Source organism: Seriola aureovittata, chromosome 6 (assembly GCF_021018895.1).
Source record: "Seriola aureovittata isolate HTS-2021-v1 ecotype China chromosome 6, ASM2101889v1, whole genome shotgun sequence".
In the NCBI taxonomy this organism is placed as follows: Eukaryota; Metazoa; Chordata; class Actinopteri; order Carangiformes; family Carangidae; genus Seriola; species Seriola aureovittata.
In genome coordinates, this window is record NC_079369.1 from 18755186 (window position 1) to 18775484 (window position 20299).

Genomic DNA, 20299 nt, shown 5'->3' on the forward strand with positions numbered 1-20299 from the left:
TGATTAGTGCAGTGTTAGTTTCAAAACCAACGTTTGAGTACAAACTAACTGATATATTGAAGCAATAAGAATAATATTGCTGATGATTGATTAAACAACTAATAGATAGATTAAAGGATATCAGGGAAATAAAGGCCTGAGTGTGTTCTTCATTCAGGAAACAGGCGGCTGCTACATTTGGAGGAGTCACTGAACTTAGACAAAGCTTCAGAGGAACTGATCTCTAATTAACACAGTAGTAGACATGGTGAAGTAATAGCAGCTGCAATTTATACATGAGCTGCTGTTTTTTGTGAGTGTGTTTGTTTCATATTTTTGAAAAACGGAAGAAAGAACTGTACCTTTAACATGATCACTGGGCCGTAACTGTTGCTGCTGTAACTTTACTTTTTTATAGGTGGCGTTAGTGAGTGAGTATGTGAGCGAATCCCAAGCCAGATCCAAAGGTTGCTTCACATCTAAGCTTTGCTTTTTACTTGTGAGCAGTTGAAGGGTTGGGAGCGGAGAGTTGTCAGTAAAATGATCAGCAACAACTTGTGTGTGGTTGGGATTTAGTTGGTGTAACTTTATTTATTTTACAAAGCTCTCAAGGGGCTTAGAAACATCAATAAAAAAAAGTTCATTTCTAACATGTTACAATATTCATGTGAAAGCAACAGGCAACATGTTAAAACTCTTAAATGCAACAAAGTGAGAAAAGTACCATAGAGTTTAAACAGTTACATCTAATATAGTAATGGAGGTTTTAGCTAATAACAAGAAGTTCATTAAAGTTTGGAAATCAATTGTATAACTGCAAAAGACTCACTACATACTGAACATTTGATGACTCAGCAGAGTAAAGAGTAAATGATTTGGTTTGCAGCTCCATCAGGCTTTTCTTCATCAGCGAGCTTCTATATGATGCCATCCAGGAGTTGGTACATTAACATAAACTGCAACAAAAATCCAACAGGAAATACTGAAAGTTAGTGTTTGATTTATATTATATTTCTAAAATATACTAATAAGCTTTATTTTTACCAAGTCTTGTTGCAGCTGCTGATCATTATAATTTTCATCATAATAAAACCATCTTTTGGAAGATTTTTAATATCTCAATACAGTATTCAGGATTGATAAGAAATGATCTAATAATTAGCAGCTAAAACATCAGTTATCACTTGTAGCTGCTAAATGTGTTTGTTGTTTGTTGCCTATAGTCAAAGAAAATGTAGGAAAGACATGAAACTTAAAGTCGACTCACTTGCTGTTGATTCAAGCATCACATCTTCATTCACCTCACTGTGGAGAAAATAGTGAAGACTGGCTTTAAAGAATTACATTTATATGAAATATAATTCAGAATGGAACAATCAACATATTTCATCTTCAAAACTACCTCTCTGGTATCATGAATTAAAGCACATATTGTTTTATTAGTAAAGTAATTGATGAAAAAAATAATTATCACAATGTGACAGTCAAAGTTTTGAAGGAGATTAGAAACAAAAAGATCTTTACTTTCTGGACTTTCTGCACTTCTTAATGTAAATCTTGTAGACCAACACAGACACCACAACAGATGTGATGGTGATGAAGAGGAAGACCAGAAAACCAATGACAGCTTTGTCATTGTCTGTAAAATAATGGTTATAACAGAAGAATATCAGGGTGGTGTTCAAGATACAATGTAGAGAAATTAAGTGGTGTGTACTGAATATCAGAAAAACAATATATCAAAATTGAACAGCTTGTGTTGTTAATTAAAACAGTACATACAGAAAGTAGAAACTTCCTTTGTCTTGGGCTCGCTCTCCAGTTCTGTGTTGAAAGCAATGACCTGGAAAGACAGAGGATCCCTTTATCAGGTTCTACACAATCTGAAGGAATATGAAGAGTAAAGTGATCATATTCTAATGAAACTAAAAAATAGGATCATACAAACCTTCACTATGTAGGTCGTAGAGTAACTCAGGTCTCTGAATTCAAACTTGCATTTACTGTCTTTAAGTTCCTTCACAATGACACCACCATGATGAAGTTCTGCTCTGTATTTCTGTTTGCCTTCAAGACCGTTTAATTTTCCTGAATACATACAGTTTACTATAATCACATTATGCTCTGGCTGTGACGTCTTCAGGTCTTTAATATCGTCTGGTTCTGTAAGAAAAATGAAGAAAAACACACTTATTTTCAGAAGCATAGTCACCGTTAAAGTGATTTTAATTTGCTCTAACAGCAGTTTTAACAGTTATCAACAACATTATTGTTAATATCAGAGTGTTGCTGTACTGGTTGTCTTGTGCATCAGGATGTTTTAGATGTTGATATTTTTTAATGTCATTATGTAAAGACAGTATATGAAATCAATTATTTGGCCAATTTGCTGATGCTTATCTATTGTTGTTGTTTTTTAATTTATCCTTTAACATGAATGGTTATTTAATCAATCAATGGATGTTTTTTAAATGATCAATGTACCACTTGGTAAAGATTTTACACCAAGAAAGTCAGTAATTACTCTGGCTCCACGCTACAGGCTCTTCCACTTACAGTGATGAATAAACAGGTGCAGGTACCTTTTAATCTTCACTGTCATGGTTTGGAGTGTGTAATAGATACATTTTCCTTTACATAATGAATGTTGGTACTGATCAGCAACATTTATTAAAAAGGACAAACAGAAAGAAAAATCTTATAATTGTAATTTTTATAATGATAAATAGAAAAAACTCATTTCAAATAATAATTAATATAATTAACTTAAAAGATGAACTAAATAATTAATAACAGTAAATATTGTGTTGAAGTTCCAAATTCAAATATTCATGTAGGGACCATATTTCATGAACCAGGTGTTTTAAAGTCATAGTACGTCACATGGGATCAGTTTTCTACCCAAATACTGAAACAGTTTCAAAGCTGTTTGGTCTTAAGAAAGTGTTTCATACAGATACTCTTACTGCCACATGAGTAACTCAATATTCAACATGTATGTGCAGCACAGACTGTCAGTGAATATACTCCAAATAGTCTTCTTGTGTCATAGATTTAGATCATAGAATCAGCTGTGATCATTTTTCATTGGTTACTTACTTCCAGCGTCAGTCTTTTGTGTCACTGGAGTTTGTTTAGCATCTCTCTTGATGTTCTTGTAGATGGGTTTGACTTCACAGGTGTATGTGGTGAATGGTTTCAGTCCAATAACAAGACATGTTCTTCCTGATGACTCTTTGTCAGGTTTACCTGTGAGTTAAAGTTTCACAAGCTGTTAGTTTGTTTTGTTGAATAGCAACACAACAGAGACAAAATTAAGGGTATACACAACAGCTGATTGTTTTTGCACTTTAAGTGACAAGAGAATGGATGTCAATCAATCAGTTAATATCATCAATGCATCACTGGTCGATCACCAGCTTTGGCCCTGCAAGCTAAAACTATTGTCCTCATTATGTGATCGTAGGAAAGCAGACTGGGACAATAAACATGTGAAAACTGAAAACCTTTGTTTCCAGTGATTTAATACAATCACAGTGTTATTTCTGTGTCATATTTCATGTTGATTTTGTGAAACTGTGATTTTCTTATTTACACCTACTAACACTCAGGATGCTGAAGGGTTAGCATGGAGCGCTGTAGCTCCACCAATGACTCAAATGTCCACAGTATATTTTACTATTTAGATAAACTGAATAGAAAAAGGATCTCCAACAACTTCCAGAAATGAATTCCTATTAAAAGAATTAAAAACATTAGAGAGTTAATCTGAATAATTTCACTTACTCCAGTGTGTCTGATGGGAGAGAGTAGAACCACAGCTGCAGTCGTATGAAAGCTTATCGAGCTTCTCAAGCTCATGAAGGACTTCTTGACACTTGTCACTGGTTGTGCTCCAACTCCAGCCAATAGACGTATTGGTTACTCTGTCCTTTGTGGCGATTATGTTAAAATCTGTTGGAACATCAGACATCTGTAACAGACTTGAGTTCTGGTGCTACACAGTAATTCACTCCACAGTATCTGAGGATAAAAGCTTTCATTGCACTGAGGTGAAGTGAACATCAACATACCACAGTCAATCCTGACGTCAACAGCAGTTGTGTTTTTGATGGTGACATTGTTTTCCTTGATCTGACCAATACAGCTGTAGTCAGTAAACGGCTCCAGCTCCGACTCCAGCTTAGGCTCAGTGACTCCGCCACTCTCTGAGGAGACACGAAAATGACAGCGTTTCTTCAACAACTAGTATTTATACCTCAGAGCTCATGTAGCAGCATCTTTTCAGATTAAAACAAATTTGGACTCATTCAGAAAAATATTTAAAAAATCTTCTTTTTAGGACTGATTCACTGAGAGCACAAAGTAATACCTCACCTTCCCCCTACACTGACAGACGATTCATATCGCTTAAGTTTTAATTAAAACGGGGAATTGCAGATTCAAATCTCTATTTATTTCCATGTAAATCCATTTATAATATTAGTAACACACAAAGTCTTTTTACTTCTAGTCTTATCACTTACCCCAGCAGGTGTAATCAACAGAGAGATTTTTACAGTTTGGAGGTAATTTTGTTTCTATTTTCGCTGGAAGTTTAGTGGAAACAATCTGATGTATTTCATTTGTGTTTAAGAAATCTGTGGAAAAAAAAGAAAGCACAAAAAATGATGAAATAAAATCTAAAGCACATGCATTTCAAATAAAGGCAGACTCTTTTATACATACCAACAGGGATGATGCTGGTGAGGCTAAAGGAAGTGGTCGGACATGTGAAGTTTGTAGTAAAATCTGAACAAATGTCATTGTAACCAGGTTTGACACAGAATGTTTTATTGTCACATCCCACAACATTTGTGGTTGATAGTAAAGAGCTGACGTCCCAATCACTCCGGTAACAAACATGTCCAGGGATGCAGCTGACATCTTCAATATCATCTTTGCCTGAAATACACAAGTGATGCACAAATGTCTCTCCATTTTACACACAGTCTCATTTCTTCAATGAAAAGAAAGCAAGATGCATGACACCAACATGAATTATTTTTACTCACTTATGTCAGTCGTTCTAGTTTTATTTTCAGGGTGGCTACAGTGTTTTTCACCAGCACCATCAAGATATGTCACATAATGCTCATATTCAGTGCAGGGCTTCAGGTGTTTGATTTCATGTGATGAGTTTTGATTGGACTGATGGACGGTGATGTGTTTTCCAGTGACTGGTCGGCCTTCTTCACTAATGTTTATGGTGTAGTCACGAGGGGTAGAGCTTGTAATGTCAATCTGGAAGCCAAACTTGATGGATGTTACAGTGTAGGAACCTGCAGACATCAACAGAGTTAAGAAAATGTGTTAGTTATGTGTAATACTGTAAAACACTGTAAAAACAAACTGTCACTACATTCATTGTAAAGTAAAAGTGTAACAGAGACACTGGATACCAATATAATTTCTGTAAGTGTTTGAAAACTGGATTATCTTTCAAACTGATACTCACAGGCTGCAGGTGCGGAGATCGGAGGATGCATTTAAAGGAAATTAGAAAAGAGTAAAAACAAAACATTATATTACACTATACTGTACTATACTATGATATGATATGGTATACTTTACTATTCTATACTAATCTATACTATAATATTCCGTACTATAGTTTACTATGCTAGGCATTACTAAACTGTACTCAATATAGTATAGTATAACATGGTATCAGCTATACTATACTATACTATACTATACTATAGTATAGTATAATGTACTATACTGTACTATGTTGTATTATACTATACTAAGGTATACTATTGCTATGCTATGCTATACTATATTATATTATACATGACTTTACGGTGCTGTATAGTATACCGTACTATAATATTCTATGCAATGTTCTACAATGCTATGCTATGCTATACAATACTTAACGATACTATACTATACTACATAAAAAGAAAAAAGTCTCTAATGTGATCCCCATGAAATCCATCCTTCAGTGTTGTAAAGCAATACCAGTAAATGTATGACATGTAATGAAATATATTTATCAAAAACAAACAATCAAACAAATAAAACAACATAAAGAACACCAAAGACAACAGCACTTACACTGTGGAGGTGAGGAAGCTAAAATAAAACGTGTTTTTATAGGATAAAAATGATGTAATGACTGTGAAAACACATAATAGATATAGTAAATGCATATATTTCATTACCTACCTGTAATCCTTTGCCCAGCAGTTGTAGTGATTTGACCTGAAGTAAATTATCATTAGATAACAATTGTAATAAAAACGTGCATTGATAATGTATAATATCAAATTAATTGAAAATAACATTATGAACATATCTTCTTACATATGATCCCAGCTGAAAGCAGCAAAGTCTTGAGGCTCCTGAGACCTGTCACGTCCAGGAGTTAGAGTCATTTGTGAAAGAACGTTGTTGTGGGGACCATGAGAGGATAGTCACATGAAAACTTTCCTCTTTGTATTGAACGTGAGAACTGATGCCAAAGTTTTAAGATGTATACATTGTGTATCTCATCAGCGGTCACAGCTTCTGACTTGTGTTCACCACATCCTAAACCTCACCTCTGGTATGAATTCATGAGAACAAGAACAATTCTACATCAATTTAAATAATCAATTTAAACATCAGTTCTAACCCACCTTAATTTTACACTACCACTAATAACTTGAAGACTCTTCTCATCTAATGCTCTCATCTGTTTTACAAAAGGAGTCATCTCAGAGTTTCTTTCATTTATTTTTACCATATGATAAAGTGTGGGTTTTTGAGAAAAAATATAGACAATTAATACATTTCATGTCACCTTTTAAAAGCCTTATCACCAGCTCTTTGTATATATGTATGTATGTATGTAACTGGCTGCAACTGAGCTTCCTTTTATATCTATCTTTAGAGTGCATGCTTGGAACTCATACCAGCTTTTAATTTGGATTTTCCATATCCCATCCAATCAAAACTGTTTTTGATTATACATTAGCATACAGGCCATTGCTCGCTATTGTCTTTACAGTAAAATACACTAACAATAACACAAGAATATGCACTAGTGAAGCTGCTAAAACCTGCTGTTCTAGTCGTGCCTGTGTCACAGACCAGGACATTGACAACAGCTTCAGTTTTGACGTGCACATATGTGCTGAATGAAAATCATATATCAAGAAGTGACAACTGAATTTCATAAAAGGGTCCCTTATTTTATTTCGTACTCCATTTCTAAACGCTCACCTCTGCTGCCAAATGCAGACCTGCAGTATTTTTTTCTTTTGTCCAATATTTACAGCTGCTTCATTTGCACCTGACTGTTAGTAATATCATCAATTCAGATAATACAGCGTTCACATATCAGCTCTACAGTCCGGGACGTTGCAGAGCTGCTTTTAGCTGTGGTTAACACATGTCTGAAAACATCTAACCCGTCTGTTCCAACCCCCACATTAAGAGTGCAGGTTAACTCTTTTTCAGATAGAGAATTACATACATGTGGTAGGCAGAGAATGCAGATTTGTTTGACTGATTGATTGATTGATTTATTTATTGATTCAAGGGAAATTAATTTACATTGTGCCCACAGGAAAAAGAGGATGTAGCAAATACAAAGAAGGAACTAATGACATGAATGTTGGCTCAGCTCCATTCGTGTTTCAAGAAAGCATTACCAGTGTAAAAACAGAAAAGCAAACGAGCACTTACTTGCTGCCGATTGAAACATCGCGTTTTCATTCACGTCACTGTGGAGAAAATTCTAAAGTTTGACTTCAAACACTTTAATTGATACTGAAAAACATGGAATACACCGGACTAAACAGCGTTTACCAAGAGATTTGAGGACATGATTATCAAGTAAACACTGATCACTGTTAATTGTTTTGTCTTTATCAAACAGGAGATTAGATGCAAAGTTGTCCTTACCGAGACTTTCTGTGCTTAGGAACACGGTTAAGAACATATATGCTGTCGATCACCACAAGTATTGCCACAGACGTGAGGACGATGAGAAACACCAGAAAATCAATGACAGCTTTGTCATGATCTGCAAAACGAGTGTTATGACAGAAGAACTATAGTGGATACAAGATATACACAATGCAGATGCGGCTTATATGTCAGAATAAGATTTGTTGAAATGATTTTCAAATGAAGGCAATTTCTGGCATAATTAAAACAGCACATACAGTGAGTAGCAACATCATATGTCTTGGACTTGTGCTCAAAGTGTTCACTGAAAGCAGTCACCTGGACAGAAAGACAGAAAGACCTTTTTATCAGGAATTATCTCATAGTACGTGAGATCTTTGAATTCAGACGCACTTGGTTTTCATACGTACATGCAGAGTATCACCAGCATAACCATGTTGTGTGATGTACATCACCTCAGGTCCATTAAAGCGTCTTGAATATTCACAGCTCACTATAATCACATGAGGCTCTGGAGCCGTCGTCTTCAGTTTAGTCATATCGTCTGGTGCTGTAACAAAATAAGAAAAGACACCATATTTCCTTCAGATATCACACTCTGCTTACTCTTAATAAAAAGTGACACTTTGGTTTCGTATATCAACAAATTATTGATTATCATCTATATTATTGTTATGTTATTATTATATACACTGTATATTAGTTTGTTGTGTGATTTTTAGCATGAATAAATAAATAAAAAAGCAACACACATAAGACCTCAGTAGAGAGATTATTATGACAGTTCAGAGGTTAGTTCACTGTAATTTCTTTTTTTTCAGGGAGTTCAGTGGTAACAGTCTGATTTATTTTTCTCTTGCACAAATACAGTATAGGATACGGGACTTCATCACCTCCAGCGCTTCATGTTTTATGTCACAAAAAGAAAAAGTTCTCCTATCTTGAATTCTGAAGGGTGACGGATAGAAAGACTTGTGTTAGAAAACACATTCTTGCTCCACACTCCCTTTATGAAGATGCCCATTAAATCAACATTGAAGATAGTTACTCACAATTGGCCAAACTGATGATCCCGGTCCAGAGCAGCAGGATCTTGAGAACACAGAGCCCTGCCATTTACAGGAGTTAGAGTGTGTGCTGCCACACACCATACAGTATGGTCCAATGGGCAGAAATTCACACTCCTAACAGAAGCTGTATGTTTTAATGTTGTTGACTGCAGTGTCTTGACTTGTTGTCCACACTTTAAACCTCAACTCTGGTTTCCAGTTACCTTTAATGTTGGTGGCAGGAAGCTTAATTTCCGCGATGCATTTGTGCACAGGAAATCCTCTGTTATCTGAACTTCAAGTCTGTTTTTCACTTTATTACTCTTTTGATATTCCTGTCAGTCAGTCTGTCAATATGCAGTGTCAGTATTTCTTGTGTGGCCACTATCCCCCTGGTTACTTTGGAGTAAGAAAGAAAAAGAAGGAGGCATGTTACAGCAGCATTAAGAAAGTAAACATTAAAGATACATATACCATTAAGGTTGATGTATGTAGTGATTTATACATCTGTTTTATTGGTAGAATATGTCTGTGGACAGATCAACAAGAGGAAGGTCATTTGTGTGTAGTGTGAGTATTTAGTATGGCCCTGAGATCAATGTAACACTTGTTTAACAATGTAATACCTGAAAAACTGACGGATGCAAAAAACGGAAGAAAGAACTGTACCTTTAACATGATCACTGGGCCGTAACTGTTGCTGCTGTAACTTTACTCTTTTATAGGTGGCGTTAGTGAGTGAGTATGTGAGCGAATCCCAAGCCAGATCCAAAGGTTTCTTCACATCTAAGCTTTGCTTTTTGGGAGCGGAGAGTCGTCAGTAAAATGATCAGCAACAACTTGTGTGTGGTTGGGATTTAGTTGGTGTAACTTTATTTATTTTACAAAGCTCTCAAGGGGCTTAGAAACATCAATAAAAAAATGTTCATTTCTAACATGTTACAATATTCATGTGAAAGCAACAGGCAACATGTTAAAACTCTTAAATGCAACAAAGTGAGAAAAGTACCATAGAGTTTAAACAGTTACATCTAATATAGTAATGGAGGTTTTAGCTAATAACAAGAAGTTCATTAAAGTTTGGAAATCAATTGTATAACTGCAAAAGACTCACTACATACTGAACATTTGATGACTCAGCAGAGTAAAGAGTAAATGATTTGGTTTGCAGCTCCATCAGGCTTTTCTTCATCAGCGAGCTTCTATATGATGCCATCCAGGAGTTGGTACATTAACATAAACTGCAACAAAAATCCAACAGGAAATACTGAAAGTTAGTGTTTGTTTAATATTATATTTCTAAAATATACTAATAAGCTTTATTTTTACCAAGTCTTGTTGCAGCTGCTGATCATTATAATTTTCATCATAATAAAACCATCTTTTGGAAGATTTTTAATATCTCAATACAGTATTCAGGATTGATAAGAAATTATCTAATAATTAGCAGCTAAAACATCAGTTATCACTTGTAGCTGCTAAATGTGTTTGTTGTTTGTTGCCTATAGTCAAAGAAAATGTAGGAAAGACATGAAACTTAAAGTCGACTCACTTGCTGTTGATTCAAGCATCACATCTTCATTCACCTCACTGTGGAGAAAATAGTGAAGACTGGCTTTAAAGAATTACATTTATATGAAATATAATTCAGAATGGAACAATCAACATATTTCATCTTCAAAACTACCTCTCTGGTATCATGAATTAAAGCACATATTGTTTTATTAGTAAAGTAATTGATGAAAAAAATAATTATCACAATGTGACAGTCAAAGTTTTGAAGGAGATTAGAAACAAAAAGATCTTTACTTTCTGGACTTTCTGCACTTCTTAATGTAAATCTTGTAGACCAACACAGACACCACAACAGATGTGATGGTGATGAAGAGGAAGACCAGAAAACCAATGACAGCTTTGTCATTGTCTGTAAAATAATGGTTATAACAGAAGAATATCAGGGTGGTGTTCAAGATACAATGTAGAGAAATTAAGTGGTGTGTACTGAATATCAGAAAAACAATATATCAAAATTGAACAGCTTGTGTTGTTAATTAAAACAGTACATACAGAAAGTAGAAACTTCCTTTGTCTTGGGCTCGCTCTCCAGTTCTGTGTTGAAAGCAATGACCTGGAAAGACAGAGGATCCCTTTATCAGGTTCTACACAATCTGAAGGAATATGAAGAGTAAAGTGATCATATTCTAATGAAACTAAAAAATAGGATCATACAAACCTTCACTATGTAGGTCGTAGAGTAACTCAGGTCTCTGAATTCAAACTTGCATTCTTTCTCTTTAATTTCCTTCACAATGACACCACCATGATGAAGTTCTGCTCTGTATTTCTGTTTGCCTTCAAGACCGTTTAATTTTCCTGAATACATACAGTTTACTATAATCACATTATGCTCTGGCTGTGACGTCTTCAGGTCTTTAATATCGTCTGGTTCTGTAAGAAAAATGAAGAAAAACACACTTATTTTCAGAAGCATAGTCACCGTTAAAGTGATTTTAATTTGCTCTAACAGCAGTTTTAACAGTTATCAACAACATTATTGTTAATATCAGAGTGTTGCTGTACTGGTTGTCTTGTGCATCAGGATGTTTTAGATGTTGATATTTTTTAATGTCATTATGTAAAGACAGTATATGAAATCAATTATTTGGCCAATTTGCTGATGCTTATCTATTGTTGTTGTTTTTTAATTTATCCTTTAACATGAATGGTTATTTAATCAATCAATGGATGTTTTTTAAATGATCAATGTACCACTTGGTAAAGATTTTACACCAAGAAAGTCAGTAATTACTCTGGCTCCACGCTACAGGCTCTTCCACTTACAGTGATGAATAAACAGGTGCAGGTACCTTTTAATCTTCACTGTCATGGTTTGGAGTGTGTAATAGATACATTTTCCTTTACATAATGAATGTTGGTATTTGTCTGTGCGAATTATTTGCTCTCTGATCAGCAACATTTATTAAAAAGGACAAACAGAAAGAAAAATCTTATAATTGTAATTTTTATAATGATAAATACAAAAAACTAATTTCAAATAATAATTAATATAATTAACTTAAATAATAACTAAATAATTAATAACAGTAAATATTGTGTTGAAGTTCCAAATTCAAATATTCATGTAGGGACCATATTTCATGAACCAGGTGTTTTAAAGTCATAGTACGTCACATGGGATCAGTTTTCTACCCAAATACTGAAACAGTTTCAAAGCTGTTTGGTCTTAAGAAAGTGTTTCATACAGATACTCTTACTGCCACATGAGTAACTCAATATTCAACATGTATGTGCAGCACAGACTGTCAGTGAATATACTCCAAATAGTCTTCTTGTGTCATAGATTTAGATCATAGAATCAGCTGTGATCATTTTTCATTGGTTACTTACTTCCAGCGTCAGTCTTTTGTGTCACTGGAGTTTGTTTAGCATCTCTCTTCTTGTTCTTGTAGATGGGTTTGACTTCACAGGTGTATGTGGTGAATGGTTTCAGTCCAATAACAAGACATGTTCTTCCTGATGACTCTTTGTCAGGTTTACCTGTGAGTTAAAGTTTCACAAGCTGTTAGTTTGTTTTGTTGAATAGCAACACAACAGAGACAAAATTAAGGGTATACACAACAGCTGATTGTTTTTGCACTTTAAGTGACAAGAGAATGGATGTCAATCAATCAGTTAATATCATCAATGCATCACTGGTCGATCACCAGCTTTGGCCCTGCAAGCTAAAACTATTGTCCTCATTATGTGATCGTAGGAAAGCAGACTGGGACAATAAACATGTGAAAACTGAAAACCTTTGTTTCCAGTGATTTAATACAATCACAGTGTTATTTCTGTGTCATATTTCATGTTGATTTTGTGAAACTGTGATTTTCTTATTTACACCTACTAACACTCAGGATGCTGAAGGGTTAGCATGGAGCGCTGTAGCTCCACCAATGACTCAAATGTCCACAGTATATTTTACTATTTAGATAAACTGAATAGAAAAAGGATCTCCAACAACTTCCAGAAATGAATTCCTATTAAAAGAATTAAAAACATTAGAGAGTTAATCTGAATAATTTCACTTACTCCAGTGTGTCTGATGGGAGAGAGTAGGACCACAGCTGCAGTCGTATGAAAGCTTATCAAGCTTCTCAAGCTCATGAAGGACTTCTTGACACTTGTCACTGGTTGTGCTCCAACTCAAGCCAATAGACGTATTGGTTACTCTGTCCTTTGTGGCGATTATGTTAAAATCTGTTGGAACATCAGACATCTGTAACAGACTTGAGTTCTGGTGCTACACAGTAATTCACTCCACAGTATCTGAGGATAAAAGCTTTCATTGCACTGAGGTGAAGTGAACATCAACATACCACAGTCAATCCTGACGTCAACAGCAGTTGTGTTTTTGATGGTGACATTGTTGTCCTTGATCTGACCAATACAGCTGTAGTCAGTAAACGGCTCCAGCTCCGACTCCAGCTTAGGCTCAGTGACTCCGCCACTCTCTGAGGAGACACGAGGATGACAGCGTTTCTTCAACAACTAGTATTTATACCTCAGAGCTCATGTAGCAGCATCTTTTCAGATTAAAACAAATTTGGACTCATTCAGAAAAATATAAAAAAATCTTCTTTTTAGAACTGATTCACTGAGAGCACAAAGTAATACCTCACCTTCCCCCTACACTGACAGACGATTCATATCGCTTAAGTTTTAAAACGGGGAATTGCAGATTCAAATCTCTATTTATTTCCATGTAAATCCATTTATAATATTAGTAACACACAAAGTCTTTTTACTTCTAGTCTTATCACTTACCCCAGCAGGTGTAATCAACAGAGAGATTTTTACAGTTTGGAGGTAATTTTGTTTCTATTTTCGCTGGAAGTTTAGTGGAAACAATCTGATGTATTTCATTTGTGTTTAAGAAATCTGTGGAAAAAAAAGAAAGCACAAAAAATGATGAAATAAAATCTAAAGCACATGCATTTCAAATAAAGGCAGACTCTTTTATACATACCAACAGGGATGATGCTGGTGAGGCTAAAGGAAGTGGTCGGACATGTGAAGTTTGTAGTAAAATCTGAACAAATGTCATTGTAACCAGGTTTGACACAGAATGTTTTATTGTCACATCCCACAACATTTGTGGTTGATAGTAAAGAGCTGATGTCCCAATCACTCCGGTAACAAACATGTCCAGGGATGCAGCTGACATCTTCAATGTCATCTTTACCTGAAATACACAAGTGATGCACAAATGTCTCTCCATTTTACAAACAGTCTCATTTCCTCAATGAAAAGAAAGCAAGATGCATGACACCAACATGAATTATTTTTACTCACTTATGTCAGTCGTTCTAGTTTTATTTTCAGGGTGGCTACAGTGTTTTTCACCAGCACCATCAAGATATGTCACATAATGCTCATATTCAGTGCAGGGCTTCAGGTGTTTGATTTCATGTGATGAGTTTTGATTGGACTGATGGACGGTGATGTTTTTTCCAGTGACTGGTCGGCCTTCTTCACTAATGTTTATGGTGTAGTCACGAGGGGTAGAGCTTGTGATGTCAATCTGGAAGCCAAACTTGATGGGTGTTACAGTGTAGGAACCTGCAGACATCAACAGAGTTAAGAAAATGTGTTAGTTTTGTGTAATACTGTAAAACACTGTAAAAACAAACTGTCACTACATTCATTGTAAAGTAAAAGTGTAACAGAGACACTGGATACCAATATATTTACTGCAAGTGTTTGAAAACATACTGTAAACTGGATTATCTTTCAAACTGATACTCACAGGCTGCAGGTGGGGAGGTCGGAGGATGCATTTAAAGGAAATTAGAAAAGAGTAAAACGAAACATTAATATATGATTATGCAACATGAGTCATTTGAAACACTTTTCCAAAGCACCTTGCAAGTACAGCAAGTACCTTTTATCTCTGAGTGACGAGTTACCCATACCTCAGCCGTGCTAATGCCATTGTCCACTGGCTACACTCATATGAATAAGACAATCTCATCATACCCCTGCATAATAAATGAGAAGAATCCAACCTTGCGTGGTAGAAGGCACTGTGGTGTTGGGCTGGGTGACTGCAGGTGAGGACTGGTTTTGAGAGACTGCTTGGATGCTGGTTTTGGGTGTGGGAGTAGGAGTAGTGGCTGCAGGAGGGAGAGCATGCTGGAAGTCATCTTCACATAGAAATACTTCACTGCCAATAGTCTTACCTGACATGAGGCTTAACTATACCATTTCAGGATTTTATCATGTAGCACAAACATGGCTGTAAACTGAGGCTGAATACATTACCAGACGCGGTAGTTGCATTGTACGTCTGATTTGAGGGGCGTGAGTTAGGGGTTGGCGAGGCGAGTGGAGGTTTGAGGGCGGTTGCTTGGGTGCCTGACGTCATGGCAGTAGTTTCTGCCATGGTGTGTGGAGGTGAGGAGGTGACAGATTTGTTGTTTACTGAAGGTATGGAATTGATTGTGGTGCGTGGAGGTGAGCTGGATGAAACATCTGTGTTCCAAGAAAAAAAATAAATCAGGGCAAACACAGTATCACAATACTAGTTCCTACAACATCATAAATCCTGCTTCCTCTTGTGATAAAGGTAGTGTTGCTACTTATTTTTCCTTCTCCTCATTTACATCTACTGCACATCTGTTTTTAAAAGCAAAAAGGAAAGGAGTGATAAAAAAACAATAGCACTGGGGAAGAGGAGATCTATACTTAGAGGAAGTAAGGCAGTGTTCAGCTGCATGAGTTCAGTAGGCCTCAACAGCTAGTGGAAACTAATCAGGTTGAGCATTAGTTGTGAGTTCAAATATTTCCTGTTTTTTGACTGAAGGCTGTCTCTCTTTGGCAAAACACTGCAAGATTATCTAAAGGTTGCCAACCTTATCAGGAGTATGGCAACAGTGGTAGAGTGCTGGGATGACCTGTCTTCGTTTCTTCACAGAGTAAATTTGAGTCAATATATAAACTAATCACTGACTAAACAATAGAAAACATATAAATTATTTGTAAATAAACCAGAGTGGTTGAACATTGAAAGACAAGTCTGACCTCAACTCTCTATAGCGTTCACACAAAAACAAGTTTCTATAGTTTTCTCATAGAAATAAACTGTGAAGTTAAAACTTTCAAACCAGGATAAGTGGAAAACAAGGAAACAAGTCAACGTCATGTTCAAACAGATTCTTTTTCCTGTCACTAATGATTGCAGTAAACCAATGAATAGAAACTATCAGGGTTCATGTTTAACTGGCTGGATAATCAGTGACTTGATGCAAAGACCTTGCAAAACTTGACTCATCTAAACCCTAACATCAGTCCACGGGACTACTGCTCTTTTCTGATCCCTTATGTGTGAACTAGAGATTTCCCTAAATGAGTATTGTTGAATGCATCTAAATACCATTGGAACAGATCTAAGGTACAACAATACAACTTGATGTATAACCTGGAAAGCTGTTTAGAAAGGAGCAAATCACATAGCCAGAAGAGTCTGGGTGCTTTCTTAGCTCAGACTCACTTTGCAGGAACTTCAGACACACAGGAGGTAAATACAGTTCATTGTGTGTACAAGTAGCTGACCATTATATAACTTAATAAATGTATTATGTATAAACTCTATGTACCCTGGCAAGAATATTTTCCCGTGATTTGTGGGTCTAATTTTGGAAAGAAATACAATTGTAAATAGTTTTGTAATTAACGGTGTGTAGTTGAGGGTAACTGTGGGCAAACGTCATGTTAGCGAATGTTGCGGTACATGAACATCATTTTCACATGTATATCATGTGACTCATCAAGCTGTTAAGTTTACTGTGGAATTCTTTCTCTGTGTTTGCAATTAAAGCCTTGATTGAAACAGTTTAATTAAATGGAGATGTCAATCGAACTGTTGAATAAGAGTGACAATAGATATTTCTGTCACTCCTTGCTGCTGTGGCCATGGAGAGATGAGACAGCATAAAGAATAAGGTAGTGGGAGGATGAGGTGAAGGTACAGCACTGCATGTGACATAATTAGAAATAAACATTTTATTCATGATAGTAAAATTAAAATGCTATATGTTAGGTAATGTATGTTTTGCTGCTCACCTGTTATTCTTTGACCTGGAATTACAAAAAGAGAGAAAAAAAAAGTGTAAATCATTGCATCTTTTTTTGTCAGAACAGTTTCTACTGTATATGAATGTAAGGGAAAAAAAGACAAGTGACATCAACAAACAGTGAATTCTTCATGTTAGGGTTGATTAAAACATCCACTGCCATCTGGCCAATAAAACTCTTCCTGCAGGGCCAAAGCTTTATCAGGTCAAAAAGAGGAAAGCGACCAGTTTCATCTGAGTGTGGTAGAGTGGTAGAATGACCTGTCTTAGTTCCTGTGCTTTGTTGAGCCATTCATTCATCCAAATCAACCTCCTACTGACGTGGACTTTGTTGCTCTTTATCCCTTATACTAACTACTACTAAAAGAAATACAAACATTGGATACCGATATAATTACTAAAAAATTTAATTAAATTGCAATAACTGAAATTCACTTGTGAGAACTGAATGTGGAAGTATTTCCATTGAGGATAAAATACAGTTTCAGAGCAAATTAATTTAACTTTATTCATTTACATTATCTTTTAATTTTAAGTTTACTGGAATTCCGTTCCAAGTTAATCTATCCAACTTCAAATTATGCTATTCACACTCAGTTTTTCAATGCAATTATTCCAGTCCAACCAAACAATGTCAAATTATGTGATTCAAATTCAGCTTTTTAATGCAATTATTCAAGTTGAACAATTCAATTAAAAAAATAAATGATTCAAATTCAGTTTCTAGTTACACATCTTTCTGCCCGTAGGAGTTGAAGATATGTAAATATAGGACAATGTATGGAACAGGCGATAGCATAATTTGAATGAAACATCATAATTATTATTAACTTCCTCTTTGCGCTAGTCAACTGTTTGGTCTTGACTTGGAATTGCAAAAGAGAAAACAGTCTATAACTTATGGTAATGCTAAAATGCTTAAACACATTGCAGCATTGATGATGTCATTTTTGGTTATAAAGGTACAGCAGCTACTTTTGGTTTAATACAGAGAGAATATTCACAGTGACTTCAGACATAATATGCTTTATTACACTTAACCGAAACCATAATATTTCTCTAACTTTTTTAATTCTTTAATTCAAAAAATAATTAATTAAATAAGCTAATAATGACGTTATCATGAAGTTAATTATGAAATCCACTTTAAAACCTGCACCTTTCAGATTGTGCTTTCCGAGAGAGCCATTTTTGCCCCTACTTTATACCGATCATTTTGCCTCTGCAGATTTTATGTTTAATTAGATAGAGAACATGCAAATATAGTAGCATTTGTCAAAGTATTAGATCTGATTTAAAACAATTATTCTGTGAAGCTATTTCATCAAATAAAGTTTTCATAGCTGTGTTTCACACATGAGCCACGGACCTGATTGGTTTTTATGCTCGTTTAACCCGTGGATATCTCTGTTGTGTGCTTTACAAAGAGAGTAATCTAGATACTGTAAATATGCATGTTCACGCGTGGATTATTTGTTTAAAAAATGAAAATTAGAATGTGGATTATGGGGAAGCTGGAAAATTCACTCAAATCAAAAACAATGTATAATGCAAATAATAATATATTTTATTCATAACACCTTAAAAGAATACAAAATTATTATTGCAGGAGTGATTTTAAAATAAATGAAATAATAAAGGTTTACTTACAGTTAGCCAAACCAATGAGCCCAGCCCAGAGCAGCAGCATCCTGAGACTAGAGAGACCTGCCATCTCCAGGAGCTGGGTGCATATGTATATTTGAGTGGGGACCCAGAGCAGATATGTCCGAGCCATAAAAAAAAAGAAGTTGTATTTCCTCTTTACTCTTTAGATGTTAAAAGAGAAATGAATAAATTAAAATCATTATAACTTTGCCTCAAAATAGTAATTCATTTGTGCAATGAGAGGAAGATGCAATGTAATGTAATGTTTTATTCCTCATGTTTTAGCCTAATGAATCATTTTGTCTACTTACGTTTACCTGTGTTCAGTAGAAGTGTTTAGTATGTGAGGCTTTTAGACACATGTTCTGTGCACAGCCTGACACTGTTTGATTTCACTTTAACAGACACAGTGAAGAGATATTTTGTCGTCTTTTACACACTTCCAGAACAGAATTCTTCTTGTGCTTGGATTTTTTTTCTAAGACAGGATCGCTCTGGGTTTCAATAGCAAGGACGTTAGATTTGAGACATTAAAACATACAACAGGTAAATATTTTACTGCTCCCTTTTTTTCGCTGACTCATTAGTCTTACTGTAAAACTAAAGCTTGTACCAGTACCAGCTTGTACTTGAAAACGCACAAGAAGCTGCAGTACCTTCACAAGAAACACACACTCTCTTTTCTTTCTTTTTTCTCAGAGACTAAACAAAGAAAACATTTGCTCCAGAAGTGAATTTCTTCATTTGTGCCGTTTCATTAATTTCTGCTGTGTTGTTAGTGTGTTTGAGGTCATTAGTTGAGTGTTTATGGTCTCTTTCCTCCTTGTGTCCCCTGAGTAGCCCCCTCCCGCCACACCCTCACTACATTTTGTACGTTCCCTCCACTCCACCCACCAAACTAAGCTGTCCCTCTGGGTCCTCTAAATCCCTCTTGGCCGGGGAGCAGTGGGGGTGTTCACTGGCTCTCTCCCTGTAATGAACTCCGCAGGGACTGCTGTTCAGTTTCATCACAGCAAAAATTGCTCCCATGGAGCCCTGAACACAGTGAAAACAAACAAAAGTAAATATCTGGAATTAATACATAAGTTGTTTGGCGCTTCCCAGCATGTATGGCCCCACCCTCAGGGACTCTTCTGCTTGAAAGTATAGAGATAAAACTGGCTCTACATTTTGGGTGTAATGATAAAAAATATTTTTTGAAAAAAAGTTAGGCAGCATGCAGATTTTTTTTCCCAGTTCCCTTACTATACATCCCAAATCCATGCATACCTAAGTCCATCTTGTGGTGAAAAGTCCTCACTGCAGTTTTCTTCCACTGCTGAGTCCTTTTAAAATACTGGATTTATATAATTTATGCTGTAGCATAGAGGAGCTTTGTGAAATGTCTACTCAAATCATTTGGCCTCTTGCATGCATTTAGCTTTATATCAGTAATAAAATGAAAAATAAACATGTCTTTTTTTGATTTATCCAACCTCATTTTTTCCCAAAGAGCATACACATAAATATGTCAATGCAAATGAAAAACTGTTAGATTTCACATGG

The 20299-nt window shown here is 35.6% G+C and overlaps 2 protein-coding genes across 2 annotated transcripts; both read right to left on the reverse strand.

Moving 5' to 3' along the window:
* Positions 1 to 549: 549 nt before the first annotated feature.
* LOC130170920 (receptor-type tyrosine-protein phosphatase C-like) lies at positions 550 to 9165 on the reverse strand. The gene is made up of 19 exons (XM_056378624.1): positions 8973 to 9165; positions 8331 to 8470; positions 8178 to 8238; positions 7915 to 8035; positions 7696 to 7733; positions 6331 to 6375; positions 6193 to 6228; positions 6082 to 6099; positions 5034 to 5300; positions 4708 to 4923; positions 4506 to 4619; positions 4053 to 4187; positions 3766 to 3933; positions 3079 to 3228; positions 1928 to 2142; positions 1762 to 1822; positions 1504 to 1618; positions 1247 to 1284; positions 550 to 935 (listed from the first exon to the last, which is right to left on the reverse strand). The coding sequence occupies exons 1-19, from the start codon at positions 9034 to 9036 to the stop codon at positions 886 to 888; spliced, it is 2052 nt and encodes a 683-aa protein (XP_056234599.1). The 5' UTR covers positions 9037 to 9165; the 3' UTR covers positions 550 to 885.
* A 637-nt stretch (positions 9166 to 9802) lies between these two features.
* Positions 9803 to 17111, reverse strand: LOC130170414 (receptor-type tyrosine-protein phosphatase C-like). The gene is made up of 14 exons (XM_056377665.1): positions 17097 to 17111; positions 15297 to 15506; positions 15041 to 15148; positions 14328 to 14594; positions 14002 to 14217; positions 13800 to 13913; positions 13352 to 13486; positions 13065 to 13232; positions 12378 to 12527; positions 11203 to 11417; positions 11037 to 11097; positions 10779 to 10893; positions 10522 to 10559; positions 9803 to 10210 (listed from the first exon to the last, which is right to left on the reverse strand). Exons 2-14 carry the CDS (start codon positions 15415 to 15417, stop codon positions 10161 to 10163), a joined length of 1758 nt encoding a protein of 585 aa, XP_056233640.1. The 5' UTR covers positions 15418 to 15506; positions 17097 to 17111; the 3' UTR covers positions 9803 to 10160.
* Between the last annotated feature and the right edge of the window lie 3188 nt (positions 17112 to 20299).

Excerpts from the sequence above, each read along its gene's own strand:
- LOC130170920 (XM_056378624.1), bottom strand. The coding sequence starts at position 9,036 with ATGGCAGGGCTCTGTGTTCTCAAGATCCTGCTGCTCTGGACCGGGATC. Across the intron at positions 1,619-1,761 it reads AAAGGAAGTTTCTACTTTCT|ACAATGACAAAGCTGTCATT; the intron begins GTATGTACTGTT and ends ATTATTTTACAG. Across the intron at positions 936-1,246 it reads GATGCTTGAATCAACAGCAA|TTTATGTTAATGTACCAACT; the intron begins GTGAGTCGACTT and ends TTTTTGTTGCAG.
- LOC130170414 (XM_056377665.1), bottom strand. The coding sequence starts at position 15,417 with ATGGCAGAAACTACTGCCATGACGTCAGGCACCCAAGCAACCGCCCTC. Across the intron at positions 11,418-12,377 it reads ACAAAAGACTGACGCTGGAA|AACCAGACGATATTAAAGAC; the intron begins GTAAGTAACCAA and ends TTTTTCTTACAG. Across the intron at positions 11,098-11,202 it reads CTACGACCTACATAGTGAAG|GTCATTGCTTTCAACACAGA; the intron begins GTTTGTATGATC and ends CTGTCTTTCCAG.